The sequence below is a fragment of the Amia ocellicauda genome, chromosome 22 (genome assembly GCF_036373705.1).
Source record: "Amia ocellicauda isolate fAmiCal2 chromosome 22, fAmiCal2.hap1, whole genome shotgun sequence".
Classification (NCBI taxonomy): domain Eukaryota; kingdom Metazoa; phylum Chordata; class Actinopteri; order Amiiformes; family Amiidae; genus Amia; species Amia ocellicauda.
The window spans coordinates 16,792,525-16,815,656 of record NC_089871.1 but is presented as its reverse complement, the minus strand read 5'-3'; the positions used below and the strand labels follow the sequence as shown (position 1 = coordinate 16,815,656).

At 40.8% G+C, this 23,132-nt stretch overlaps 1 protein-coding gene across 1 annotated transcript; it reads left to right on the top strand.

The window, feature by feature from the left end:
* Positions 1–580: 580 nt before the first annotated feature.
* plppr3b (phospholipid phosphatase related 3b) lies at positions 581–18,747 on the top strand. The gene is made up of 8 exons (XM_066695956.1): positions 581–1,020; positions 6,423–6,526; positions 9,060–9,245; positions 9,391–9,520; positions 11,124–11,319; positions 11,771–11,828; positions 12,549–12,722; positions 14,106–18,747. The coding sequence occupies exons 2-8, from the start codon at positions 6,446–6,448 to the stop codon at positions 15,396–15,398; spliced, it is 2,118 nt and encodes a 705-aa protein (XP_066552053.1). The 5' UTR covers positions 581–1,020; positions 6,423–6,445; the 3' UTR covers positions 15,399–18,747.
* The last annotated feature ends 4,385 nt before the right edge of the window (positions 18,748–23,132 follow it).

The window sequence follows — 23,132 nt, the reverse complement described above, 5'->3', positions numbered from 1 at the left end:
TAAAAACCAAAGGGAAAAGTGGACGTTAAAAGAGATACAGGACCTTGACATTTTATTGATTGGTCCCGGACGTTTAAAACCTAAAGAAGCAAAGAAAAAGACAACACTATTTGTCAAATATCCTGTCCTGGGCTACACAAATATTCAAGTGAATGTGAGTCGGGACTTCAAGATAGAGGCGGGGGAAAGGGATACTTATAGGAGGTTAAGTGTAAAAAATAGACGTGACATCTGCAGAAGAAAAATAAAAAATCTCATTAACTTCATTCATTATGTTTTGCACAGCTTGCCTTTTGTGGCCACAGACGGAGACCCCCCCACCCCCCTCAATGCTCCCCGTCTCCACTCCTTTGTCCTTATTATTGTCATGCCGGGTTGGGATTTCTCTATGGAGACCACAAGCTGAAATATGAGGATGGGAGGGAATGCAGCCTTGGTAGAGAGAGAGAGAGAGAGAGAGAGAGAGAGAGAGAGAGAGAGAGAGTGAATATGTGTGATTCCCAAATGAGTGTGTGAGGAAAGAGACCGCCTTCCCACCCCTCCACCTCCTTTTTTTTTTCTTCTTCTCACACTGGCTTTGTGTTCATGATGCTCCAGTGCAAAGCAATGCCGTTTACAACCTCTCGCCGGCTCTAGCATTGGATTGCACCCTTCAGTCCTTGCAAACACCTCCCAAATCTCGCAGTGGGTTCGCGGGTCCATTCAAAAGAGCTGGCAGGAGGCAAGAGGCCCGGGACAACCCTGGCACCTTGTTATGTGTGACTATTTATTCATTTGCAATCGCTCAGAAAGCAAGAAGCTCACGACGGACGAAATACGGGCTACTGTGTTATCCTGCAGGCTACCGAGGTTTATTCATCTGCTCCGATGAAAAGGACAGCCTAATGGATTGAGATGCAGCTGGAGAAATTGTAGCAGGAAGGATAGAAAAAAACATCAAGCAGAAAAACAAAAACGAGAAGAGTGCTGTTCCTTGAAAAATCTCTACTTTTGTTTCAGGGTGTTGGAGAAAGGAGAAAGGTGAGACATGCCTCCATTTCTGTCGTGTGTGTCTATAGTCTAGCACAGGTGCATGGCTGACTGACAGCAGTGGACATCAAAGCGTGGTCTGCAGAAGGATGCACCTATTTTTAAACGGTATCGGACCAGTGCATCACTAGAGCTGCTTCAGGTTTAGAAATAGTTTTAGAAATAGATTTTAAAAACGAATTCTGTCCTGACCTACTTTTTTTTTTTTTAATTGCGAGAAGGATTTTACCTCTGAATAATATTTTACCTTCTTTCTATTTGCATCGCTGCATATGGAGTAATGATGGTGATACATTAAAAACAATTAATGATAAATTAAAGCGCGTTTAATATTAATGTATCATGACAGGGTGTTTCATTTTCCCAGAAGTCATTTGCTAAAATGGAAAGGAACATCCATCAGAAAAACCTTAATAAGACCAAATTAGAAATCTGCTAATCATTTTAATAATAATTATTAATAATAATAATAATAATAATACTTGTTATTATTGCGCTATTAAAATATATGTAAATGTTTGCAACATCATGTTTTTAATAATAGATTGTCACCATCTCTATCAGCAGTTTTGCTTGATTCTGAATTTAAGCATCTACTGTTTTGAAATATTTTAGCCACAACTAAGTAATCAAATAAATGTGATTTGGACGTCTTGGTATCGAAGAAGTGCAGTTGCGAAAAGCTAGGTGCCTTAACAGGGGCTGGGTTGCGCTTTTTTTTTTTTTTTTTCTCTCTCGGTACTGCGGTGTTCCTAACTGCAGGAAGCCTGATATACCACCCCCAGATCCCGATAGAAACCCCAGAGCTGCTCAGTGGACAACAACCAGGCAGCAAAAGCCAGGAATTGAGACTCAGCACACGTCCCCTGTCCACCTGTCCGGTTCTGTGCTCCTGGACCGGACAGAATGTTGACCCTTCCAATAGAACCTGCGCTTTCTTTCCCCATCGGTATGTTTGAGCCCAATGCAGGTTTCCCCTATTAACGACCTGAGACAACCGTTTATTAGGATGTAGTGCTATTGAGACAGTCCCGGCGGAGCGCTTGATATGATGTAGCCTACGTTGAAAAACTAATTACTGTGTTTTGTAGATGGGTGCGATATCTGTAGGTAGATAGACGGGGACATGTGAGTCTGACAGCGATATGAATGCACCTGTGTGTCAAAAAGGATATCCATGCAGGCACATCAAAGACAGGTAAAGATACAAACTGATGCGTACAATCCCTTTGTCACTTTTTATTTAAAAATGTGCTTGGTCATTTAGACTGGTTATTATTATTATTATTATTATTATTATTATTATTATTATTATTATTATTATTATTATTATTATTATTATTATATTTTAAGTGTGTCTGATGATTCTTCCAGCTTTATGGATGTCTTTTACTAGGCAAAACAAAAAATAATGAACTCACCCCAACATGGTTATTGTATATTATGTTATATCATACCACCTCTTATATGAGGTATTTTTCCACTATGCAATACTTGCATTACAGTACATTCTTCTTGAAAAGCCTGTAGTACCACTGCAGAGAATGTGGTATGGCATTTTCATTATAAAAAAATGCAGATTCCGTCTTCTCAGCATTACCACCCTGGGTATACCAACGCCATTGTGGATTAAAAGTGTATGGGAATATATTAGACTAATCGCCAGGGAAGAGGTGAATGTGTGTATATATCATCACCATCAGCCTATATTGATCCACTGCTGGATGAATGTTAGATAGACATAGATATAGTTATAGCTATTTTATATTTACTGTGTCCAGCTCACTCATGCATGTCACTGTAGTATCCAGTTCACTATCTGTGGTCATATCCTCCTTTTCAGTCATAACTGTTTATCCCAGCAGGGTTACAGTTCAACCCAGGTAGCTTCCTTCCCACCTCACTATATGCCAGATCCATTGGGTTTAGTATAGTACAGTTAAATTGAATAAAACCAAGTCAAATATATTTTAAAGTGGATTTGTTAATTTCTCTCTCCTGCTTTACACAAATGTCTCAGTTTTATGCAGCAAATTGGTTTTCTGATCTGATTTTCAACAGTGGTCTTTTAAATAATAATCGTGATGACCCACACAGTGGCTTTGTAAGCTTGTAAATGTCTCCCCTTCAACACACAAATGCACAAACTTACCACACCTTGCCAGTGGAATTACCTCAACATTGTCATAACAGGCTTGCTAAAACATGACCAATATAACTGTCAGCAGTAATGCTTCCTCAATGTTTAGTAGTTAAAAGTCTGTCACTTTCACAAGCAAGTAAATTGGAATGGCTGTAAAATATAAGATATCTCTTCAGTGAATGCCAATGGCGAGCAGTGAAAAACTGACTGACAAGCTGACCCACATGTTATAGGTTATTTTGTCAGATAGAAGAAGAGAAAGTCATTTTGCTATTGAACCATGGTGAATTCAATACACTGTAAGATTCCCTCCAGTCTTCAGTCTACCAAAATCTGTTGAAAAGGGAACCCAGGCTCACTAATTTTGAAACATTTGGTTGGCAGTCCTATTCCTCTCAGTATAGGGTTGGGATGGTTTTATTTTGTCCTGTTAAGTTAAGGTTAACATGATCTTTTGCAAGTGCTGGAAGATATCTCTGAAAGCTGCCAAAATGGCCATGATATTAAGGTATCATGGATAGATCACTGTTAGCACTGCTGCCATACACAGCTCCTGGGACCTGGATTAGTTTCCGGCCTTGGGTGCTTGTGTGGAGTTTGTCCTCCCCATGGTTGCGTGGGTTTTTGTTGAGAGTTTTCATCTTACAACCCAAAGACAGACTGTTTAAATGGATTGTTTTTTCTAAATTGCCCTGTAGGTGTGTAGGTGTGCTACAATGCGATGGACTGGCGATCTATCCAGGGTGTACTGTGCCTTGTTCCCTGTGTCCACTGGATTATGCTGGATTTCACTGTGATCCTGTACTAGATGAAGCTGTAATTGAAAATAGATGGATGGTTGGTTAAAAATATGTGGAAAGGAAATGTGGATCGTAAGCGTGTTTTATTTTATTTTAATTATAGACACATGTGCTTGAATAATGCTACATTGTTTTGAGTCATTGAAGAATAGTGACATCAATTAAAAAGCAGATTGTGGCACAAACAAACAGGGTAGTATAAATATACACATGAAATTCACATCAGTAGTAGTAAATTGTTTCCTTTATGCTGTGGGAGAGAATCATTATTTTATTATTTCTCTTTCCTGCTCCCTCTCTCTATCTGTCTCTCTCTCCATTTTCCATTTCCAACTTATTGTAGACTAGCTCACATTATCTACCCCCGGCAGCCTTTGTTGTCAGTTTTCTTAATAAACGAACAGGTCATTGTCCCAGCCGATAGATAAAAACAGGCTTTCTCACACCTCATGGTTTCCTTCGTATGAATGTAAATTGTTCTTACCTCTGAATGAAGATCTCAATGAGAAAGCAGTCTCTCTCAGTGCATTTAATTTCCCTTTTCATTCATTTGCTTTCCCTTACTGGAGGCAAGCTGGTCCTTTCTGGCAACAACCTTGACTCTGTTCAACTTGGCTTGCTGAAGGATGATTGATCCTCGATGGACTGAATAGCCTTTTCTCTGACAGAACCCTCTTTTTGTGTTTAAATGAACTCACACTTATGGTGCGCACTCCTGGTATCCCCATCAGAACAGAGCTGTTTTCATGTTCAGAGCCTTGTCTTTCGCTCTTGTAAACTCGCTCAAAGAAAAACAGAACATATTAATGGACCCTTTTTTCTGTAGAACTGTTTTCGGTAAAAAAAGACATTCAAGGCAGCTAGCATCCTCGGTCAAGGAAACAGCCTTCCTTTAAACAAATTACTCCTTTTGTTCTTCTAAATTTGCTCTTGGAGCCCGAGGAACAGCTCATGGGTTTTCCTCAGTCCAGACCTTTCTGCTGCTCATAAGCTCACATGGAGTGGATCTCTTCTTCAGTTTAAAACATCTGACCGGCTTTTTTTATTTTTAAAACAGATTAGGGTTTTGCAATTGCCTTACATTTTGATTTCTTTCATTGTATCCAGCACAGCTTTTTTAACAATTTATTTTTTATAAAGATTAAAAATGTGATCAAGATTGTAGATTGTCGGCCTTCATATATTTGTTCTCCTAGTGGTTCTATGCACTTTGCATGGATTAATCATAAGAAAATTAAGCAATCCTAGTTTCTAATGGAAAAACCTGCAGTGCTAGGCCAGATCCCCCTGCTTTTGTGACATCGAACCAGTCCTATTATTTTCGTGAATTCAAATTACTTTCTCCTTCTACCTCCTAGCTCCCTGACAACTTAATTAGTCCTCAGCTGGCAGTAGGAGAGGTTAATAGGCAGAGGTAAAAAAAAAAAAACAGTAAGACAGTCTGTCCTGTTAATGACTGCTTGGCGAAAGAAAGAAAGAAAGCTGTCAGTCCGAAGCCCCCATATGAGGTCGAGGGGGGTTTCGCTGTCCAGCTCTGGGTCATACCGGGGTCATAGTATACCCTACCCCTAAACTCCCAGTAGACACTTCAATCATAATGCTGTCTTTAGAGATCAGAAACTGAAAATGAATGAACTGTTTCAAACATATTATTCTTCCCCTGTACTTGCACCATGCCTGTTGTAACGCACACATCCAAGAAAGGATTGGAGATGGAGCTTGCCATGATAAGGCTTTAGATAATTAAACTTGATGGATTGATGCCATGTTTGACTGAATAATATCTTTCTGGTAAGAAGAGCAGTTCTGGAGACTGCAGGGCTAAATCAGGGCAGGGGGATTCCAGATGCTGGATTTGGCCAAGGATGAGAAAACTGGCTCTGACTTGCCCACTGCTAATTCTGTTTGACCAGTTTTGTGCCCCCGCTGCACACGACTTGCCTGTGGTTTTGAGTGTATTTGCGCTCCAGGCTTTCAGGACTAGTACAGCACTATGGGAGAAGGCTTTTTTTTTATCACAGTTGGTCACACATCTTAAAAGCTGATTCCATTAGAATCACCCTGATCCCTGTGGAGTTCAAATATATGCCATGTGTATATATAGATAAGGCCAATATCTAGAAATTGTCATATTCAGTGGTTAAAAATATGTTGTGCTAATGCCATCGAAAAAGCCCATCTTAGTATGCAGTCAATGCTGTTGTATTGTTTTCTACCTTTATTCCAGGTCCCTCTACCATGCATATGTCCCAAATCACTTCCTAGTTAAATACATGTGTTGAATGTGAAAACCTAGGAATTATAAATGAATCTTGTTCAGTATGTTGTTTATTCAAGGGTTTTCTTTAAGATGAATAAATGTGCACCCATTGTACATAATATGTGTGAGAATCTACGTTAACTTGGTTGGCAAATGCTCCAGGTTTCAATAACTGGATGTGTGGTTTTAGGTTGTTTCTGCCTGGACATCACCATGATTTCGCCCAAAGACAAACCCAAGAAGAAGCCACCAAAAGACAGCCTCACACTGCTGCCATGCTTCTATTTTGTGGAGGTAGGTACCCACTTTTTTTCCTTCAACTGACTTTGTACCGTAACTCCAATCACTTAATACAGTAAGGAGAAAAAGGTGACCACGCACTCAAAGGTTTACAGCTGAACATTTGAAGTGGCAGCTATGACCTTAAAAAAGTAAATACAAGTAAACCTCAAGTTATTTGTGTATGTGGCCATTGCTGTTTTTTTTTGCCAAAATGCATTGTGATATAATAGCGTATCCCAGAAATGTATAATGACAGTTTTTTAGGTCCAGGTGTTTTTAGTTATCTCTGCTTGTAACTGTATCAAACTTTAAGGTGTAGTTTCTCTATCCAGTTTGGTTCCCCTATTGTATATTTCTGTATTTTTCTAAGTTGTTTGTGCTAATGTTATAAACCAACTGAATCTCGCGGAAGCATGACACCGCACAGGGCAGGGGTAGGCTTATCCATCACAGAACTCCCATCCACAAGTACTTTGATTACAAAACCAGCTTTGCCGTTAAAGATAAGTTAATACTTCCTGGACTGGGGTTTGAAGTCTGGAACAAATGGATAGTAACAATAAACAAAGCATGACAATATTCATTGCTATTTGCAGCAGATTAAAGAGCAAGTAGCGGGGTTCTGGAAATGTGTCAGCTTATGAATTGTGCCTATATAAAGTTAATTGATCTAACTAACACATTGCCTAACATCTAACCTATTGGGTTCAGTTTTGCTTTTCACTGCAAGTAATTCATTTTCTCAGTTATTTATTTACTAATATGGTCTTTTTGACTGCGTGCAACATTAATTTGCTGTCCTTTTCAAGAGCAATTTGTGTTGGAATAGATAGCATGGGGACTGCCAGTCTAAGCAGAAGCAAATAAACAGTGTCATGCTGTTCACATGTAATGGAAAAAAAGAGGTACCAATTTAAATGTAAATGATGTGAACTAATCCTTGGAGTTTGAGGTACGAATAAAGGAGGATGTGTAAAAGACGGTCAGTAAAGAGCATTTTCTCTGCCTTGCTTCTGTCGGTTCTAAGTCCTTGAATCTGCCATGATTTTCTTAATTAGTATAAAATCCTTCTTAACATCTTACAGTTGTCAGTGTGTGAACTGAGTGGAGGTGATGTGGACAGGATTTTTTTAAAGATTAAAAATGTGATCAAGATTGTAGATTGTCGGCCTTCATATATTTGTTCTCCTAGTGGTTCTTTTCACTTTGCATGGATTAATCATAAGAAAATTAGGTGATCCTGGTTTCTAATGGAAAAACTTGCAGTGTTGGCCAGATCCCCTGCTTTTGTGATATTGAACCAGTCCTATTATTTTAGTGAATTCAAATTACCTTCTCCTTCTACGTTCTAGCTCCCTGACAACTTAATTAGTCCTCAGCTGGCAGTAGGAGAGGTTAATAGGCAGAGGTAAAAACTCCCAGTAAGACAGTCTGTCCTGTTAATGACTGCTTGGCGAAAGAAAGAAAGCTGTCAGTCCGTGAAGTAAAGAGCATTTTCTCTGCCTTGCTTCTGTCGGTTCTAAGTCCTTGAATCTGCCATGCTTTTCTTAATTAGTATAAAATCCTTCTTAACACCTTACGGGTGTCAGTGTGTGAGCTGAGTGGAGGTGATGTTGATAGGAGTTCCAGTGATCTGTGCAGGAGGGGTGTAAAACAAGACAAGTTCCTTTAAAAAGGTGCTTTGCAGCAGATTACTCTAATTTTTCCTTGTCTGTTTTACATGGCTTAATTGTTACCGGTGAAATAACTCCTTCAATAGCCATTGCTGCTAAGTTCTATAGATCCCCACCCTCCACCTCCCCAGATTGATTGATTATTTACTTCTCCTTTTGTCACCCTTACAAAGTTGATGCCAGGGTAATGATTTTCAAAACATTTGCTTCTGTCTTCTTTTCCTGAAAGTAATTGTCAACATGTAAAGTTGTCCAACTATTTTGAGACAACACAATTAAACACACAGAAACCTCCCCCTCCTCTATTTACTCACAGTTTGTAAAAATCAGTTACAGTTTATTGGGATCAAAACCTCTACGGGTTTACAGTACAGGTTTGATTGTCAGGTTTGGAATTCAACTCAGTGTAAGCGAAGCAGCAGAGAGAGGGTTAGATAAAGTTCACTCTCAAAGGCCAGTGCTACTTTGTATGGGATCTTCAGTAATGGATTAGTTTTAGTAGATGTCCTACAGAAGTATCCTGCATTACTTAGTTAGTTAGTTAGTTAGTTAGCTCTCTTTTACTAGACATTCTGTATTTCATAAGAGACATGTGTTTCTACATGGAGAAAACATTGAATTGTCTGTGGATTTATTTGCATGGGTTCAAAAGTGTTTTATGTGCTTTTCTAAGCAGTCCAGAACAGGGTTTATGAACATTGCTATATGGACTAAGAGCTTTACTGAAATGGCATAAGCGCAGGTGTTTGGTTTTCAGAAGGTTGTCTTCCTGCCGGTATATCTTTCTTTCCCAGTTGGTGCTGGCAAGAGCTTGTTAGCAGTGACCAACTCTCTGCCGTCTGTCTCTCTCTCTCTGTCTCTTTCTCTCCAAGCTTCCGATCGTAGCCTCCTCCATGGTGTCTCTGTATTTCCTGGAGCTGACAGACCTCCTGCAGCCCGCCCAGGTGGGCTTCCGGTGTCACGACCGTTCGCTGAGCATGCCCTATGTGGAGAGTGGTGACGAACTGATCCCCCTGCTCATGTTGCTGAGCCTGGCCTTTGCTGGCCCTGCTGCCTCTGTGAGTAACCTTGCTTTTAAAATACACACATACATTTCTTAAAACAAAAATGTGGAGTGAGTCCTTGTGAAATCCACAGAGTGCTGCATTGTCGCATTGATATGATCTTATATAGGAGTTATATAGTGTTGCTCATCTCTCTCAGATCATGATGGGAGAGGGCCTGGTGTACTGTATGCAGTCCCGCCTAAAGATCCGTCCCAGAGCTGAAGGCAGCATCAACGCTGGCGGCTGCAACTTTAATTCCTTCCTCCGGAGGACTGTGCGCTTTGTGGGTAAGTCTTCTCTCCTGGTTTATCTCTTAGGCTGCAAGGTTGAGGGTCAATAATGCAACAAATACCAGAACTGTGAAAATAATATCCACCTTTTTTACACACAAATGATTATATATATTTACATGTAGAAGGAGCATATGACAGATGAGAACATTTTCCATAGCCAACAGGTTCACGTTACATGTTACTTGCAAATAAATGTACATAAAACATTTTCTTATTTAATTATAAGACAGCAAGATATGAAATTGTTGTACTCATTACTTTTTATCTGTCTTTTTCATGATGTTACCAAATAGAGTATGTCACAGTTACTGTTGCTTATTAACTGGATTTGGGTCTTTTATTTTATTTTTAACAAGCAAAAAGGAATTCTCTAATCTCTGGGTATTTGGAAGGTGTAAAGATATTATCGCAGTTATGAATACATTTATTTATCTACAGTGCCAGGCCTTTTAGTGTGCCTTCATTGCAGAATGTGAAACATGACGTTTATATCTGTAGTGGTACATAAAAATCAGCCCAACCTTGTTATGCTATCTGAAATGAGAAATTACTTTGTTTTTTACATTTTTTAAATGTGCATTTTGAAAAGGTAAGATGTCTGTCAAACTTGGTGTTCTTCGATCTGCAACAAATTATATGTTATTTTACCTAATGATAGTCTTCCCGCAATCTATATATTGGTGTATACATTGGTTCTGCTGCTAAATGGGTGATGATGTAAAGAAAACATGGCAGGAATATTAATTCAACAGATGTAGCAACATGAGAATCTATCACTGTATTTTAATAAACCTCACTGTTTGCTCTTCATCTCAATTAGAATTCAACACCCACAATACAGAGGTGTATTTAACTTCACCATGTGACTTATTGCATAAAGCCAACATAACACGCAGGTGGTTGACTCTCATTGGACAACGTAATTAGCATTATTTCTACACCCTAATATCTTCAGGCAGCACATTCCATAATAATGCTGCTTGAGCTTCAAAGGTATGGCCTCCAAAACCAACTCTAGAGAATCTAGGAGATGAAATACAGAGAGACCCATTAGAGCGCAGCACCCTAGTAGCAGTTCTAATACTAAGAATCACTTTAAGATAGATGGGACCTATTCCATTTAGAGCTTAATATACCATACAAAGAATTTGTAAATGTGTTCGCTCTCAGATAGGGAGCCAATTTAGATCTCTTAAAACTGGAGTGATATGGGACTACAATGTAGAATAAAGGAATGGATCAAATGCCTAACAAGACCAGGTTGTTCTGGGCCACTGTGATCTTTCAAGGTCTGTCGTGAAAATTGATCTCAGCATCTGAGCTGAATCCTGCATTGCAAAAGGAAAACAGTCCTCAAGTTTTCCACACGTTCTGAACCAAATCACTGCTCAGCTGGTGCCAGCTCCCCAGAGAGCATGTCTTTTATACTGCTAGCTTTAATGAGGACCTCCTTTGTGCCTACTGCAAGACATTCATGTTTTTATTCTATATTGTTCACCACTGACCCTGTTATTAGCTGTGACCTGAATAGAAAAGCTTCCTAAACTCCCCAGTGTACTTTAATACCATGAAGGAATGACATCTTCCTACCTTCCAGGTGTCCATGTTTTTGGACTGTGTGCCACAGCACTGGTGACCGATGTGATCCAGCTCGCCACTGGCTACCATGCCCCTTTCTTCCTGACTGTCTGCAAGCCCAACTACACACTGCCTGGCGTCTCCTGCGACACCAACCCGTACATCACTCGGGACATCTGCTCTGGGCATGACCAACATGCCATACTGTCTGCCAGGTATCTGCAATGGTTCATGGTGCTTTAAACCATACTTGTAGAATAACACACTGCAATTGAATATGTTGATTCTAGATTCCAGATCATTATTTATTTTTGTATTTTTTAAACAAATATTTTGCTAGTTGTACATTTAATGAACGCCATTTTGTTTTCCACACTTCTGCTCATGGTGGACACTCTGATTGAGAATATCAAGCAGCTCCTAATTAAGATACACCATGTGTGATCATGCTTGCACTGAACAAACTTGGGCATCGCCCAACCCTGACTTATTTCACCTTTCATAGATTTATTGATGATCAGTCTAGTTGTGCCACAATATAATCAGGATTATTATTTTTTTTAATCTCTGAATATTCTAATTGCTTCAAATATCAAATGATTATTTATTTATTTTCCCATTGTTTTTCCCAAGAGATTTTAATACAGCCACTTTGTTTTGCAATAGGAAGACTTTTCCTTCCCAGCATGCCACCCTCTCTGCCTTTGCTGCTGTCTATGTATCAGTAAGTATTCTGCCATGTCTCGGAATTCTCCACATCTCTCCTCCTTATCTGTGGAAAATAATATAGATGTAGTGTTTCCACAAGGAGTAGTCTTGATTTTACACATTTCAGGGGATTTGACCCATTTTCACACAAAATACACAAGGCCTGAAACAAATGAAAAGGCTGACAGAAGAGAGATGGATAATGAAGCATTCAGGGAATAAACAACAGACCCTGACTGTCTTTTAAATCGCCCATAGCTCAAAGCTTCTGGCTTCAAATTCACTGATGTGGGCTATGCAGTCACTCTCTATTGGTATACAGTCTCTTTCAAATTTCTTCCTGCTGTTGCCTTTCTGATGACCCCTTAACATAATCTTAAATTATAAACTATAGATCCCATTTTATGACTTTATAATTATGCCTATATTGCGTTTTAATATCCTTGTGATTAATTTGATTTCTGTTTTTAGTGTTTGTATGAAAAGCGTATGCATCTGTATCTTTGGTTGGCTTGGCTGCGTAAATGCAAAACAGATTCCCATGAAGAGTAACCACATATTGTTTGCTAATGTGATGACCACTGTAGTGCAATCAGTTGGGGGTGGTTGACTGTTCATCCTAGATTGTACGACACCCCAGTAATTTAGGTGTGTTTGGAGTTTTCCTCACAGGAACAGTGAAGGATTAACCTGAACTGTGATTTGCATTTGATTGGTGTTTTGTCTTTCCCCTCAGATGTATTTTAACTCCACCATCTCAGACAGCACCAAGCTGCTGAAGCCAGTTCTGGTCTTCGCCTTTGCCATTGCAGCTGGGCTTACAGGCCTGACCCAGATCACCCAGTACCGTAGCCACCCCATCGACGTCTACGTGGGTTTCCTCATTGGGGCCGGAATCGCTGCCTACCTGGTGAGTGTTGACTTCGGCTGAACCGACAACTGCCATGAGTTACAGCCGCATATACCAGGAGCATATTGATAGTGCTTTATGTTTGTTTATGTTACCAGGAAAGCCCATCTGTTTCTAGCTCTGTCTCTTTCTCTCTTCCTCTTACCCCGTTTGCTCCAGTGTTTCTGTACCAGGAGCGTGGCTTATACTCATTCTGTGCTTAGGCTAATTATAATGCTGCAAGAGTGCATGTCTCATCCTTCACTCTGCTACCCTAAGGGATGGCTGTCTCTGGTTTGGAAAATCACTCGGGAATGAACTGATACCACTGGGATGCCAGTCATTTTTCACTCTCTCTCTCTCTCTCTCTCTCTCTCTCTCTTTCATCAGAGCAGCAGAGACTGGATAGATTCCTCTCTCATACACTATAGGATTCTAAGCATTATTATACAGCTCATCTGATTCTGTTGCACTTTTCTTTCTTTCATCTATTTTATTTGTCCTCTCTTTTTCTTTCTTCACCCAAGGTGGAACTGACTCAGCGTTTCATTTTTTGAATAAGTCCTTCAGGAAAAAGAAACAAAATCAAATATACAAAGGCACATAGAGGACCCTTAATGACTCAACACTGAACCCCCACGCTGTGTGAATCAATGGGCATGTTTTGAATGCACTAAACACACTAATTAGCTGTCTAGGACCGTGATGTTTTTATTTATTTTGTATATATTTTAAAAGCGATCTACAAAAAGATTTAATAAAGAGCATATGGAGACCCTTTTATCAGGGTCACTGAATCAAAGGAGAACAGAGAACAATGCAACATTGTGTTAAGCTTTTTCCTTAAGATCAATTTGCATCTGAGGTATTGCTTAATTTACTTCATGGGTGTCTTGGTGTAACATAAGAATAAGAACATAAGAAAGTTTACAAACGAGAAGAGGCCATTCGACCCATCATGCTCATTTTGTGTCCATTAATAACTAATTAATAATAAGTGATCCAAGGATCCTATCCAGTCTATTTTTAAATGTTCCCAAATTTTCAGCTTCAGCCACATCGCTGGGGAGTTTGTTCAGATTGTGATGCCTCTCTGTGTGAAGTAGTGTCTCCTGTTTTCTGTCTTGAATGCCTTGAAGCCCAATTTCCATTTGTGTCCCCGGGTGCGTGTGTCCCTGTTGATCTGGAAAAGCTCCTCTGGTTTGATGTGGTCGATGCCTTTCATGATTTTGAAGACTTGATTCAAGTCCCCACGTAGTCTCCTCTGTTCCAGGGTGAAAAGGTTCAGTTCCCTCAGTCTCTCAGAGTAGGACATTCCCTTCAAAATAGTTCCAGGCAATAGTAATTTGACATAACTCCTTTAAACATTGAAGCTGACTGTTTTGTTCTGTTTCCTTCTTGTAGGCCTTCCACGCTGTTGCCAATTTCAAGTCGTCTGAAGATGCTGCCACACGTCCCCCCCGGCCGCCCCCCAAGGATGCTCTGCGGGCCCTCACCCAGCGCGGGCACGATTCTGTGTACCACAAGGGACATGCCTCAGAGAGTAACGATGAGCTTTCAGGCCCGCAGCGCCTGGATGGCTTGAACAGGCAGGTGCAGCGAGAGAAGGTGTCCCTCGGCAGCCTGAAGCGGGCGAGTGTGGACGTGGAGCTCCTGGCGCCCCGCAGCCCCATGGGCAAAGAGAACATGGTCACTTTCAGCAACACCCTCCCGCGGGTCAACACCCCCTCCGCCGAGGACCCAGCTCGCAGACACATGACCATCCACGTCCCCCTGGATCCTCTACGCTCTAAGCAACTGGTCTCCGAGTGGAAGCAGAAGTCAATGGAGCTCCGGAGCATGAGCCTGAGAGGGGACGAAGGGCGGGACGGCAGCATGGATGGTTCAGATTCGGGCGATGACGGGGGGGAGGAGGACCTGGTGATGCCTTCTTCTCTGTACCCCACGGTCCAGGCTAACCGAGCTGGCACCGGCCCCGGTAGTGTGGGCGCCAGGGTAGTAATCCCACCTAGACCAGGGGTTCCCCAGCTAGTGCATATCCCAGAGGAGGCCCCTCCAGTGTCCCCCAAAAGCTGCTCAGGTGCCCGTGCCAAGTGGATATCCATCGCTGAGAAGACGGGTGGTCCCATCCCCACACCGGGATCCCTGCGGGCCGCCAACCAGCCACGGATCATGCAGGTCATTGCCATGTCTAAGCAACAAGGCCTGATCACCGTCACCCCCAAATCCTCTGAGACCTCCTCCTCCTCTGCCACCTCCACCAGCTCAGAGTCACCACACTACAGGCCCCCCTCTGAGCGCGACAATGCCAGTATTGTCACTGTCGATGCCCACGCTCCCCATCACCCCGTGGTCCACGTGTCATCGGGGAATGGTAGCCCCTGGGAGTGGAAGAGCAACGCCAACGGAAGCGCCTCCGAGATAAGGGAGGCCTACGAACTCAATGACCTCAACCGGGAGGCCGGCCGTGGCTACCGCCCAGTCAAGAGTGTGTCTCCAGGATCCTCTGCCAGCGACCCTGACCAGGAGCCCCTGACCCACTCAGACCTGGTGTCTGAAAGTCGCAGCCGGGAATCAACTCTGCGCCGGAAACCTCCACTCTCAGGGCAGGAGAGAGAAGTCCTCCCACCCCAGACTGAGCAAGACCCTTTCTATAAAAAGCTCCAGGCAGGAAGGCGGTTTAAAGAAGGGAACTAAAACCACAGTATTTTTGTTGGGGTTCTCCTATTCATCAAAGGCATCTTTGTACCAAAGTGGAAACATGCTTTGAATGGGAAAAATATGATTGTTGCCTCAACTGGCCTTGCAGCAAACAACATTATTTTACAACAAGACAAAAAATGCCTAAAGAAAACATTCTGTTTTTGAACATTTACAGGCTTGATGGTTCAAATCAGGTTTGCGTGCAAAGTTTATGATAAATATGGCCTGAGTTCACTTCCAGAAACTCCATTGGGGAAACTTCTGGGCTCCAAGGATGTCTTTGAATAACAACAAAAATGCACACTTGCATCCTTGTGCTTTCTCTTTAAGTACTAAAAGCATCACAACATAAAATCCCAACAAAACATTACTGAACCTGAAGCCATGCTATTGACCCCATTTTTGGTTGTTTTAGTATATTTATAATATACTGTAACTGACTCCATTGTCTTTTCTCATAAAGGAATACTTGATAGACTGACTACGTAGTAAGGAAATGGCCTTCGTTTTGTAGTGGCCATCCCTCTGTTGGTACTTGATCGTCGAGTAGCACGTTGCTGTTTTTTTTTTTTTTTTTTTAAGGAAATAGATTTGAGATTTTTATTTTGAGCTGGACTCATTGGATTCCCGGTGTTGCAATTTCTCAAAGAAGTTCAGACTTTGAACTATAAACGTTTTTTTAATGCTATGGCATAACTGGTACACTTTAAGTGGCTGCAGCTCATTCGCTTCACTTTCCTCTACCAAAGTGGCTTCAAGCTGCAGCTCTCCACCACTGCCAGTGTGATGAGGGCCATTGAATGCACACTACAGTATAATGTACAGAACTTCAGAGCACTGCCTAGGAAATCCAGGAGCAAAATCACCAGAAACTCATGGGAGAATCTGATTGACTGCCACTATTGTGCTTACTGTGAAACTATGTTTCTAAAGAGACTTTATATGGTCTAGGTTTAGGTCTTTTACTTACAAACCTCAACTGTTTGTTTTAAGTTCAACTGCTTAGAATGAATTCATAAACAAATAATACATACAAACCTACATGCACACTGTACAATAGAAATACAGAGATCTGGCACACACAAAAGAAAAGGAAAAATATCATTTGAGATAACGCAGGTTCTTCACAGTGAAGTAGTCTACCCTAAATGAAATGGGGAGATTATGATAAATTGAAAGATTAAGATAGCAAATAATTTTCTGTGCTTATCAGGTTTTTAAAATCCAAGTGAATGGCAGAGCAGCAGTAGTAAAAGGTAAACTGCTGTCTTCAAAATAGCCTTAAGAATGGTCTGAAGACAGCAGGCTTTCTGCAGGTAATTAGGGTGAGTTCATATACTCCTTCCACAAAGAAATGCACAGCTTTAATTTGAAATGAGAAAAACCCATGTTCAGTCCTGCCATTTCTTTGTGTAAAACAATCCTATTTTTGTGCAACTATAAGCTACTAAGTTTCCTGCAGTGATCTTCAAATAGGCACATACTTTCTTGCTAAATCCTATAATAATTTGGCATCGAGTGCAGATTGCTTTTTTTAATTGAACTATTTCACCCTGGGGACTCCATCTTTGTTTCTTGATTTCTCGATAGCAATAATTTATTCCCGACCAGCTTTCATGTTCTATATCTTTTTGAAGATAGTCACAGACAAAAAAGCCTACTGGTAACGTCTGTAGCCAGCAAATTAATTATTCCTTTTCTGAAAAACGAAATGTCTCTCAATGCTATTAATGAGCCAGTCTCTCTAGGGAAATAAATGCAAGGTAAACTTTGGCTAAAACAAACTACGATTTACATTCCAGTTTTAAGTATTATGGTGCACAATACGAAATCACACTCTGCAGGCCTAAATCTGTTTTGTTTGCAAGTAGGATTGTGAAATGAATTGAAAAAAATTGCAGAAGAGCGTTTACTGACCCTAACATGATGCAGAACAAACTTAAGTGGAAAGATACTTTCTGTTTTAACTAACCCATAAACAACAGGTTAATATTTCATTAATATCAGGAAAACCCATTTGTAGGGGGAGGTTAAGTGAAGGGTTTTAGACTGGAGTAAGGGGTTAAGTGACATTCTTTTGTCAAAGCAATTTGTAACCCAACGCAGTATCTCTTGGGTTATTCCAAATGAGTGACTAAATTAGATCAATTATTTGCTGAATTAGAATATTTAAACCTATGTTTTGGTCCATATTTACTGTTTAAAGCCACTTATAACACAGTGGTTGTCTCTCTCGATGGACCACGGATCTAGACACCTGTGCTGGAGGAAAGACTGGGGGGGTAAGAGTGATGATGTTATTGTTTTATTTTTATTGTGTTTTTTTTTCTACTTATCCTTGAAAGCCTGTGGTTGGTGTAAAATCTTTGCAGTTTCGCAGCTGGTCTCCTGCATGTTGTGTATGTGGTGTCGGTTGGAAGTTTTGCTTTGTCAGTAAAAAAAAAAAAAGAAAAGATAAAAAAAAGGAAACCGTCTGTCTCTGGCTGTCAGTAAGATTGCTTCCTATGGGGAGATGGCTGCCCCAGAGGTTGTCTCAGATGGCAAAGTGATGCAAATTTCTGTGGCAGATGAGCACTGCTTCTCTCCCTGCCAGCGCTGTCGCAGTCAGAACTGATAGTGTGAGTCATGAGCCGCTTTCGACGTGGGAATGCTCAAGCTCATTCACGCCTAAACAGTATTTGAAGGGCTTTGTTTTTCTCCCCCTCCTGCTTTCTCCCTTTGTTTTGATTTGTTTTAAAATATATTTCTTTGTTATTTCACTCACATCCCCTAATTCCCAGTTGCATTTTTGAACTGCCTCTTAGAAGATGACAGATTAGAAAAAATAACCTAATGGATTACTAGCAAACCAAAAATATTTGTGATTGCAAAGGCTGGTTGATTGGGTTCATTTTCATCAGCTTTTTCCTGACCTAAGGCATTTCTATGGTAGTTCGGTCTGTGATTTTCTTTTTTTATTTCTGAGGATGTTTTCATTTCGTCATTTTCACTATCTACTGAAATTACTATTTACTGAAAAAGAAAGGTCTGAATTTCACCAAATGAAGTTTGCACAGGGAAGAATCTCATTGTTGCACAGTCATCAGTACACAGTCCTGTGTAGCATTGTGCATCACTCCTTTACTTCCCCCACCACACTTCCTCACAATCCAGTTTGAGTAAACCACGTTAGTAAAGCAAATTATCCCACCATAATAAACAGCAGGGAATCGAGCAAAACAGCGATGATACTAATTTCAACCAGGGGTGACTCTGAGCACAAAGTAGAACCCAGTGATTGGTTCTGTACAAACTGATTAAAAATCTAAAAACTGAACAAGGTATTATCCTGTTGATTACACTAATCTGCCATAAACCTCCAACTACCGTGCCTTCAGTTATATATGCAAGGTAGTGGTTACACTTGGTAAAACGCTAACTAGATAAAAGTAAGTCTTTTACAATGCTGAACTGACAATTGCAACTGACTATATTACTGAATTGACTGATTTGAGAAGAAGGGATTGCTCATGGAAAAGGTATTTTTAAAAATAAATCAACAATGAAAGACCCAATGTGGCAACAGTGTGGAGTAGTGGTTAGGGTTTTGGCCTCTGGAGTAGAAAGTTTTGGGCTCAATCCCCAGGTGGGGGGCACTGCTGTTGTACCCTTGAGCAAGGTAGTTTTCCTAGATTGCCCTAGTCAATGCCCAGTTGTATAAATGGGTACAAATGTAAAACTAATGTGATATGTTATAACAATTGTAAGTCACCCTGGACAAGGGTGTCTGCCAAGAAATTGGATAATAATGTGCCAAGAAGGAAGAAGCTCCAGCTAGTAGGTGTGAGAGTACTAATGTTATCCCGGCAAAATTAACTGCATCCACATTTCTCCAGTTTTTATTTAAACTGCAAATAGTGGGCTTCTGAAAAACATACATTACGAGGTGAATATGGAAGAAGCACAATATTTATAGAGTTGAAGTAACCTGTGATGCAATATTTATCAGAAAAACATTTTGCTTTTTACCCGCTTCCATTATAGAACGTTTTTTAAATGTAGGTTTTTAGGCAGGATTATACTCAAAAGCAGGCCTCTCTAGGCCTTCATGATGACAGCCTGCATGCGCTGGCACTTTTCTGACCCCTGCTTAACGAGGTGATAGCTGTCAATTGAAATTGCAGCACACACTGCCATTCCACTTGACCAGCAATTACCTCCAGCTGTACTCGGCTCTGTCCCAGTAGAAGCAGCACACAGCTCTCGTAGGCTGAAGAGTCGGTTGAGCCGAGAATAGAAATGAGTGACTGGGTTCTACCACAATGCCAGGCGACTGCTGGAGTGGAGACAAATTGTCACAGGATGTGGGTGTTTAAAGCACCCAATAAGGGGAACACCATACTTACAGGAAGAAGAGGCTGAAAATATCCTGTTTTAAAAAAGGTAAATCCCATTTAACTGGTTTATTTTTTCTTGACAGATCTGTAGTCTCGGTCCTTTGCTTGCAATGGATGTATTATGTACAATCAATTCTTAAATGTACTGGGACCAAAGACATGTTGAACAGACATGTTGTTCTCGGTGCATTCATCATAGGTTGTAGACCCAATCTTGGCCTTAATGATTGCTGCAGTCTATTGGAGCGGTAGCCAGAGTTTTTTCAACAATTCACCCTGAAACGACAGTGTTATACTCTCAGTCTCGACATGGGTAAGAGGCTGGGAAATTGCATAAACGCTGGCAGTACGCTTATGCAAAATTTCACTGGCAGTCAGGTGCCCTTAAACAAAAACATATGCATTGTGCATGCCATTCTGTATATTCTATTCTGGGAGGTAACTGAAACATTTACATTTAGTTTGAGGGAGTGAATTTCATGCCCCCATTTTCAGCCGTAGAATCTACTACTACTACTGATGTGAGCAATTGAGGAGCAGAATTTGCCACCCCATCTTCAGCTGTAAGAAATGTGATTATGTGTTTCTTAGGAAGCTGTGAAAAGATGATATCGCTACTGCAGGATGCTCAGCTCTTGATTCTGCCTCGATTATTTGCCATGCTAATTTACCGGCTCAGCTAAAATAGCTCCATAAAAGGCTTGTCGAAGATGAAAAATTAGCCTCGTAGTATGCCATGTCTTAGCCTAATCTCTGTCCTGTAGTTTCTCCTATACCTCAGGCTGAGTTAATAACAAATGTAACATCACATTAAGTTTGCACCTGTTTTCTTTCATGACAAAAGCACACAATGAAATTGTAAACAGTCCCATAAATCATTCATGATGCTTAATTGCCCATAGGCCGTTTAAATGTTTTTTTTGTCACGTTAGGATTGTCCTTTTCTCAAACAATGTGCAGTGAATGTACCTACCTCTGTTGCCTAGTATCTACACACCTCTATTTTTCCCTTTCCCATGATGAAATGCTCCCTGAACTGAGCATACTGCTAGAGGTGTTCCAGTCCTCACACTTCCACATTTTTGTCACTGCACCAGTCTTTCCTAACACCGCTCTGTAAGCATCACTGATTCTCAGTTGCGCAAGAACATCTCATGTTCATCCACATAGCAAAACAGCCACACTCTTATCTTCCTGGGGTTGCCCTGAGGCCCCTGTGCAAAATTTCTTCCAGAGTCAGTTAGTCTGGGTTGGCGCCAGACATTTTATAACCTGCAGAGGTCTCCAACTGACAGAGACAGCAGGTGACCATTTCTCAAAAATAAAGACATCATCTGACACTGAATTAATAAATGAAAACCATTTAATTAACCAAAGATATTCATTTCTAGCTGGTGTAAGTTAGAAAGGCTTTCTAAAGTTAAATAACCAAAACATTAATGCGTGGGTTAGCTTCTCTGAGAGAATTGTTTCCTTGTGTATCTAATAAGATCATAGAATCACATTAGGCTAAATATACAGTAGAGAAATGGTTATCTCTAGGCTTGTTTTCACATGAGTCAGTAATGAGTTTCTCCATAAGCAACTGCTTTCCCTCGGTGCATCAATTATGGATGGCCAGAGGGGGCTGAGAGCGAGGGGTCCTGAGGGCTGTGTGAGGGTGTCCATCTGTGAGCCCCTGGGTCAGAGCTGTCCAGATGATTGCCTTGACATACTCAAGCAGTATGACTCAATAAAATCAACCCTGAGGGCTATGGGTATTAATAGCATTTTTGGTTTTGGCTGACATATCTCAAAGCACTAGAATGGGAAATGTCCATCTTTTGCCTCTTTAATCACCTAAGTTTCTATAGGAGGCTTCAATATCTCAGAATTTTCTTCTTCTCCCTCCCCCTCCCGGTAAGTTATCTCTGGAACATGTTTTCTCTAATGAGGCTATTATGATTCCCAAATTCAGGTCTCTGTTGTTAATCCATCTGTGCTGTGCTTTAAATCTGTGCAATTGTTTCCCCAGACATGGCAGTTTTCTGTGAAGTCTGGTATGCTCTTTCTTTCCTGTGTTGCATTTAAAGTCTTTGTAGTTTCGTCCTGAAATTAAGCATTTCACCTCACTGTGGGGCAAAACCTCACCTCACCAAACATGACAGATGGAGATAGTAAGTGAAAAGAAGCTCTCCCTGCACCTTAGTAATCCAATAATCATTTTTTTGAAAGATGCTAAATAATCATAACATGATCATCATAAAATCTGCACCATCATTTGGTACTCTGGTCCTTTAAAAGAATTGGAAATCAATCCTCAATCTACATTTCTAAGAGCAACTGTGTCACACAGATGTGTTTGAAAGGGTGCAATCAGTGTTTCATTTGGTTCACTTCACTGTAGTCACCTCCCAGGGATCACGTGTTGGATGGGACCTACTGGAGTTGATCTGAGTCATCAGGAGAAAATAATGACAAGGTTGAATTAAATACTCAGAGGACACATGGGTAGGCTATTTCTTCTGACTCACATGAAGTATGGAAGGTGTCAGATAAATATGTGTAAGGCATTAAAAGACTGCAGATTACAAAGCTCATTTTTAACACCTCTAATCGTGCTCGTCTTTGACTTCCATTTCATGTCTAAGTATTAACCTTTATTTGAAAGTGACCATAAGCTGGTAAATGAGCTGAGAAGCTTTCAAGGGGATTGATTTTAGTTTTGAGCTCTTGCTCTTTTCCTTTCTCTTTCAAGGGGAAAGGAAATTCTGAAGACCATCTTTGTTCTCTTTCATTAGAAGGAGGAAACCTGCAGCCAGAGCTGTTGTGAGCAAAGTTTCACAACCAATCAGTTCACTGACAGCACCAGCAATCTTTGTTTCAGGGACTGAAGGAAGATTTTAAGCCATTGCACTTTGTCAGTTCAGAATTATTTCCCTGCATTATTGCTAGAATCACCTACATTACAGGTAATTTCACTGGATAATGTATATGATCCTGGTCAAAATCCCTTCACTGAAATAGCTTAATCAACAGTACCTCAATCACTGGGATCATGATGAATCACTAACTGCAATCCAACCAAGACTAGTAATAACTGCAGAACCAGCAGCCCTGCAGCTTGATAACACTTGATTAAATACATTGATAAGTTTTTGCAAAACACGTTACCATTGCTAACCAAAGCCTCTCCTGCTGTGAATGGACCACCTAGCACAGCTGTTGCTAGTTACCAAGATGAAACATGCAGTTATTTTTCCTGCTCCTTGGAAGAGCAAGCTGAATTATTTGTTTTGGGGTAATTATGGCCCCCAAATGGGCTTTTCATTGTACCCATGTGATGCCATCAACAGAAACTATAGAGTTTCTA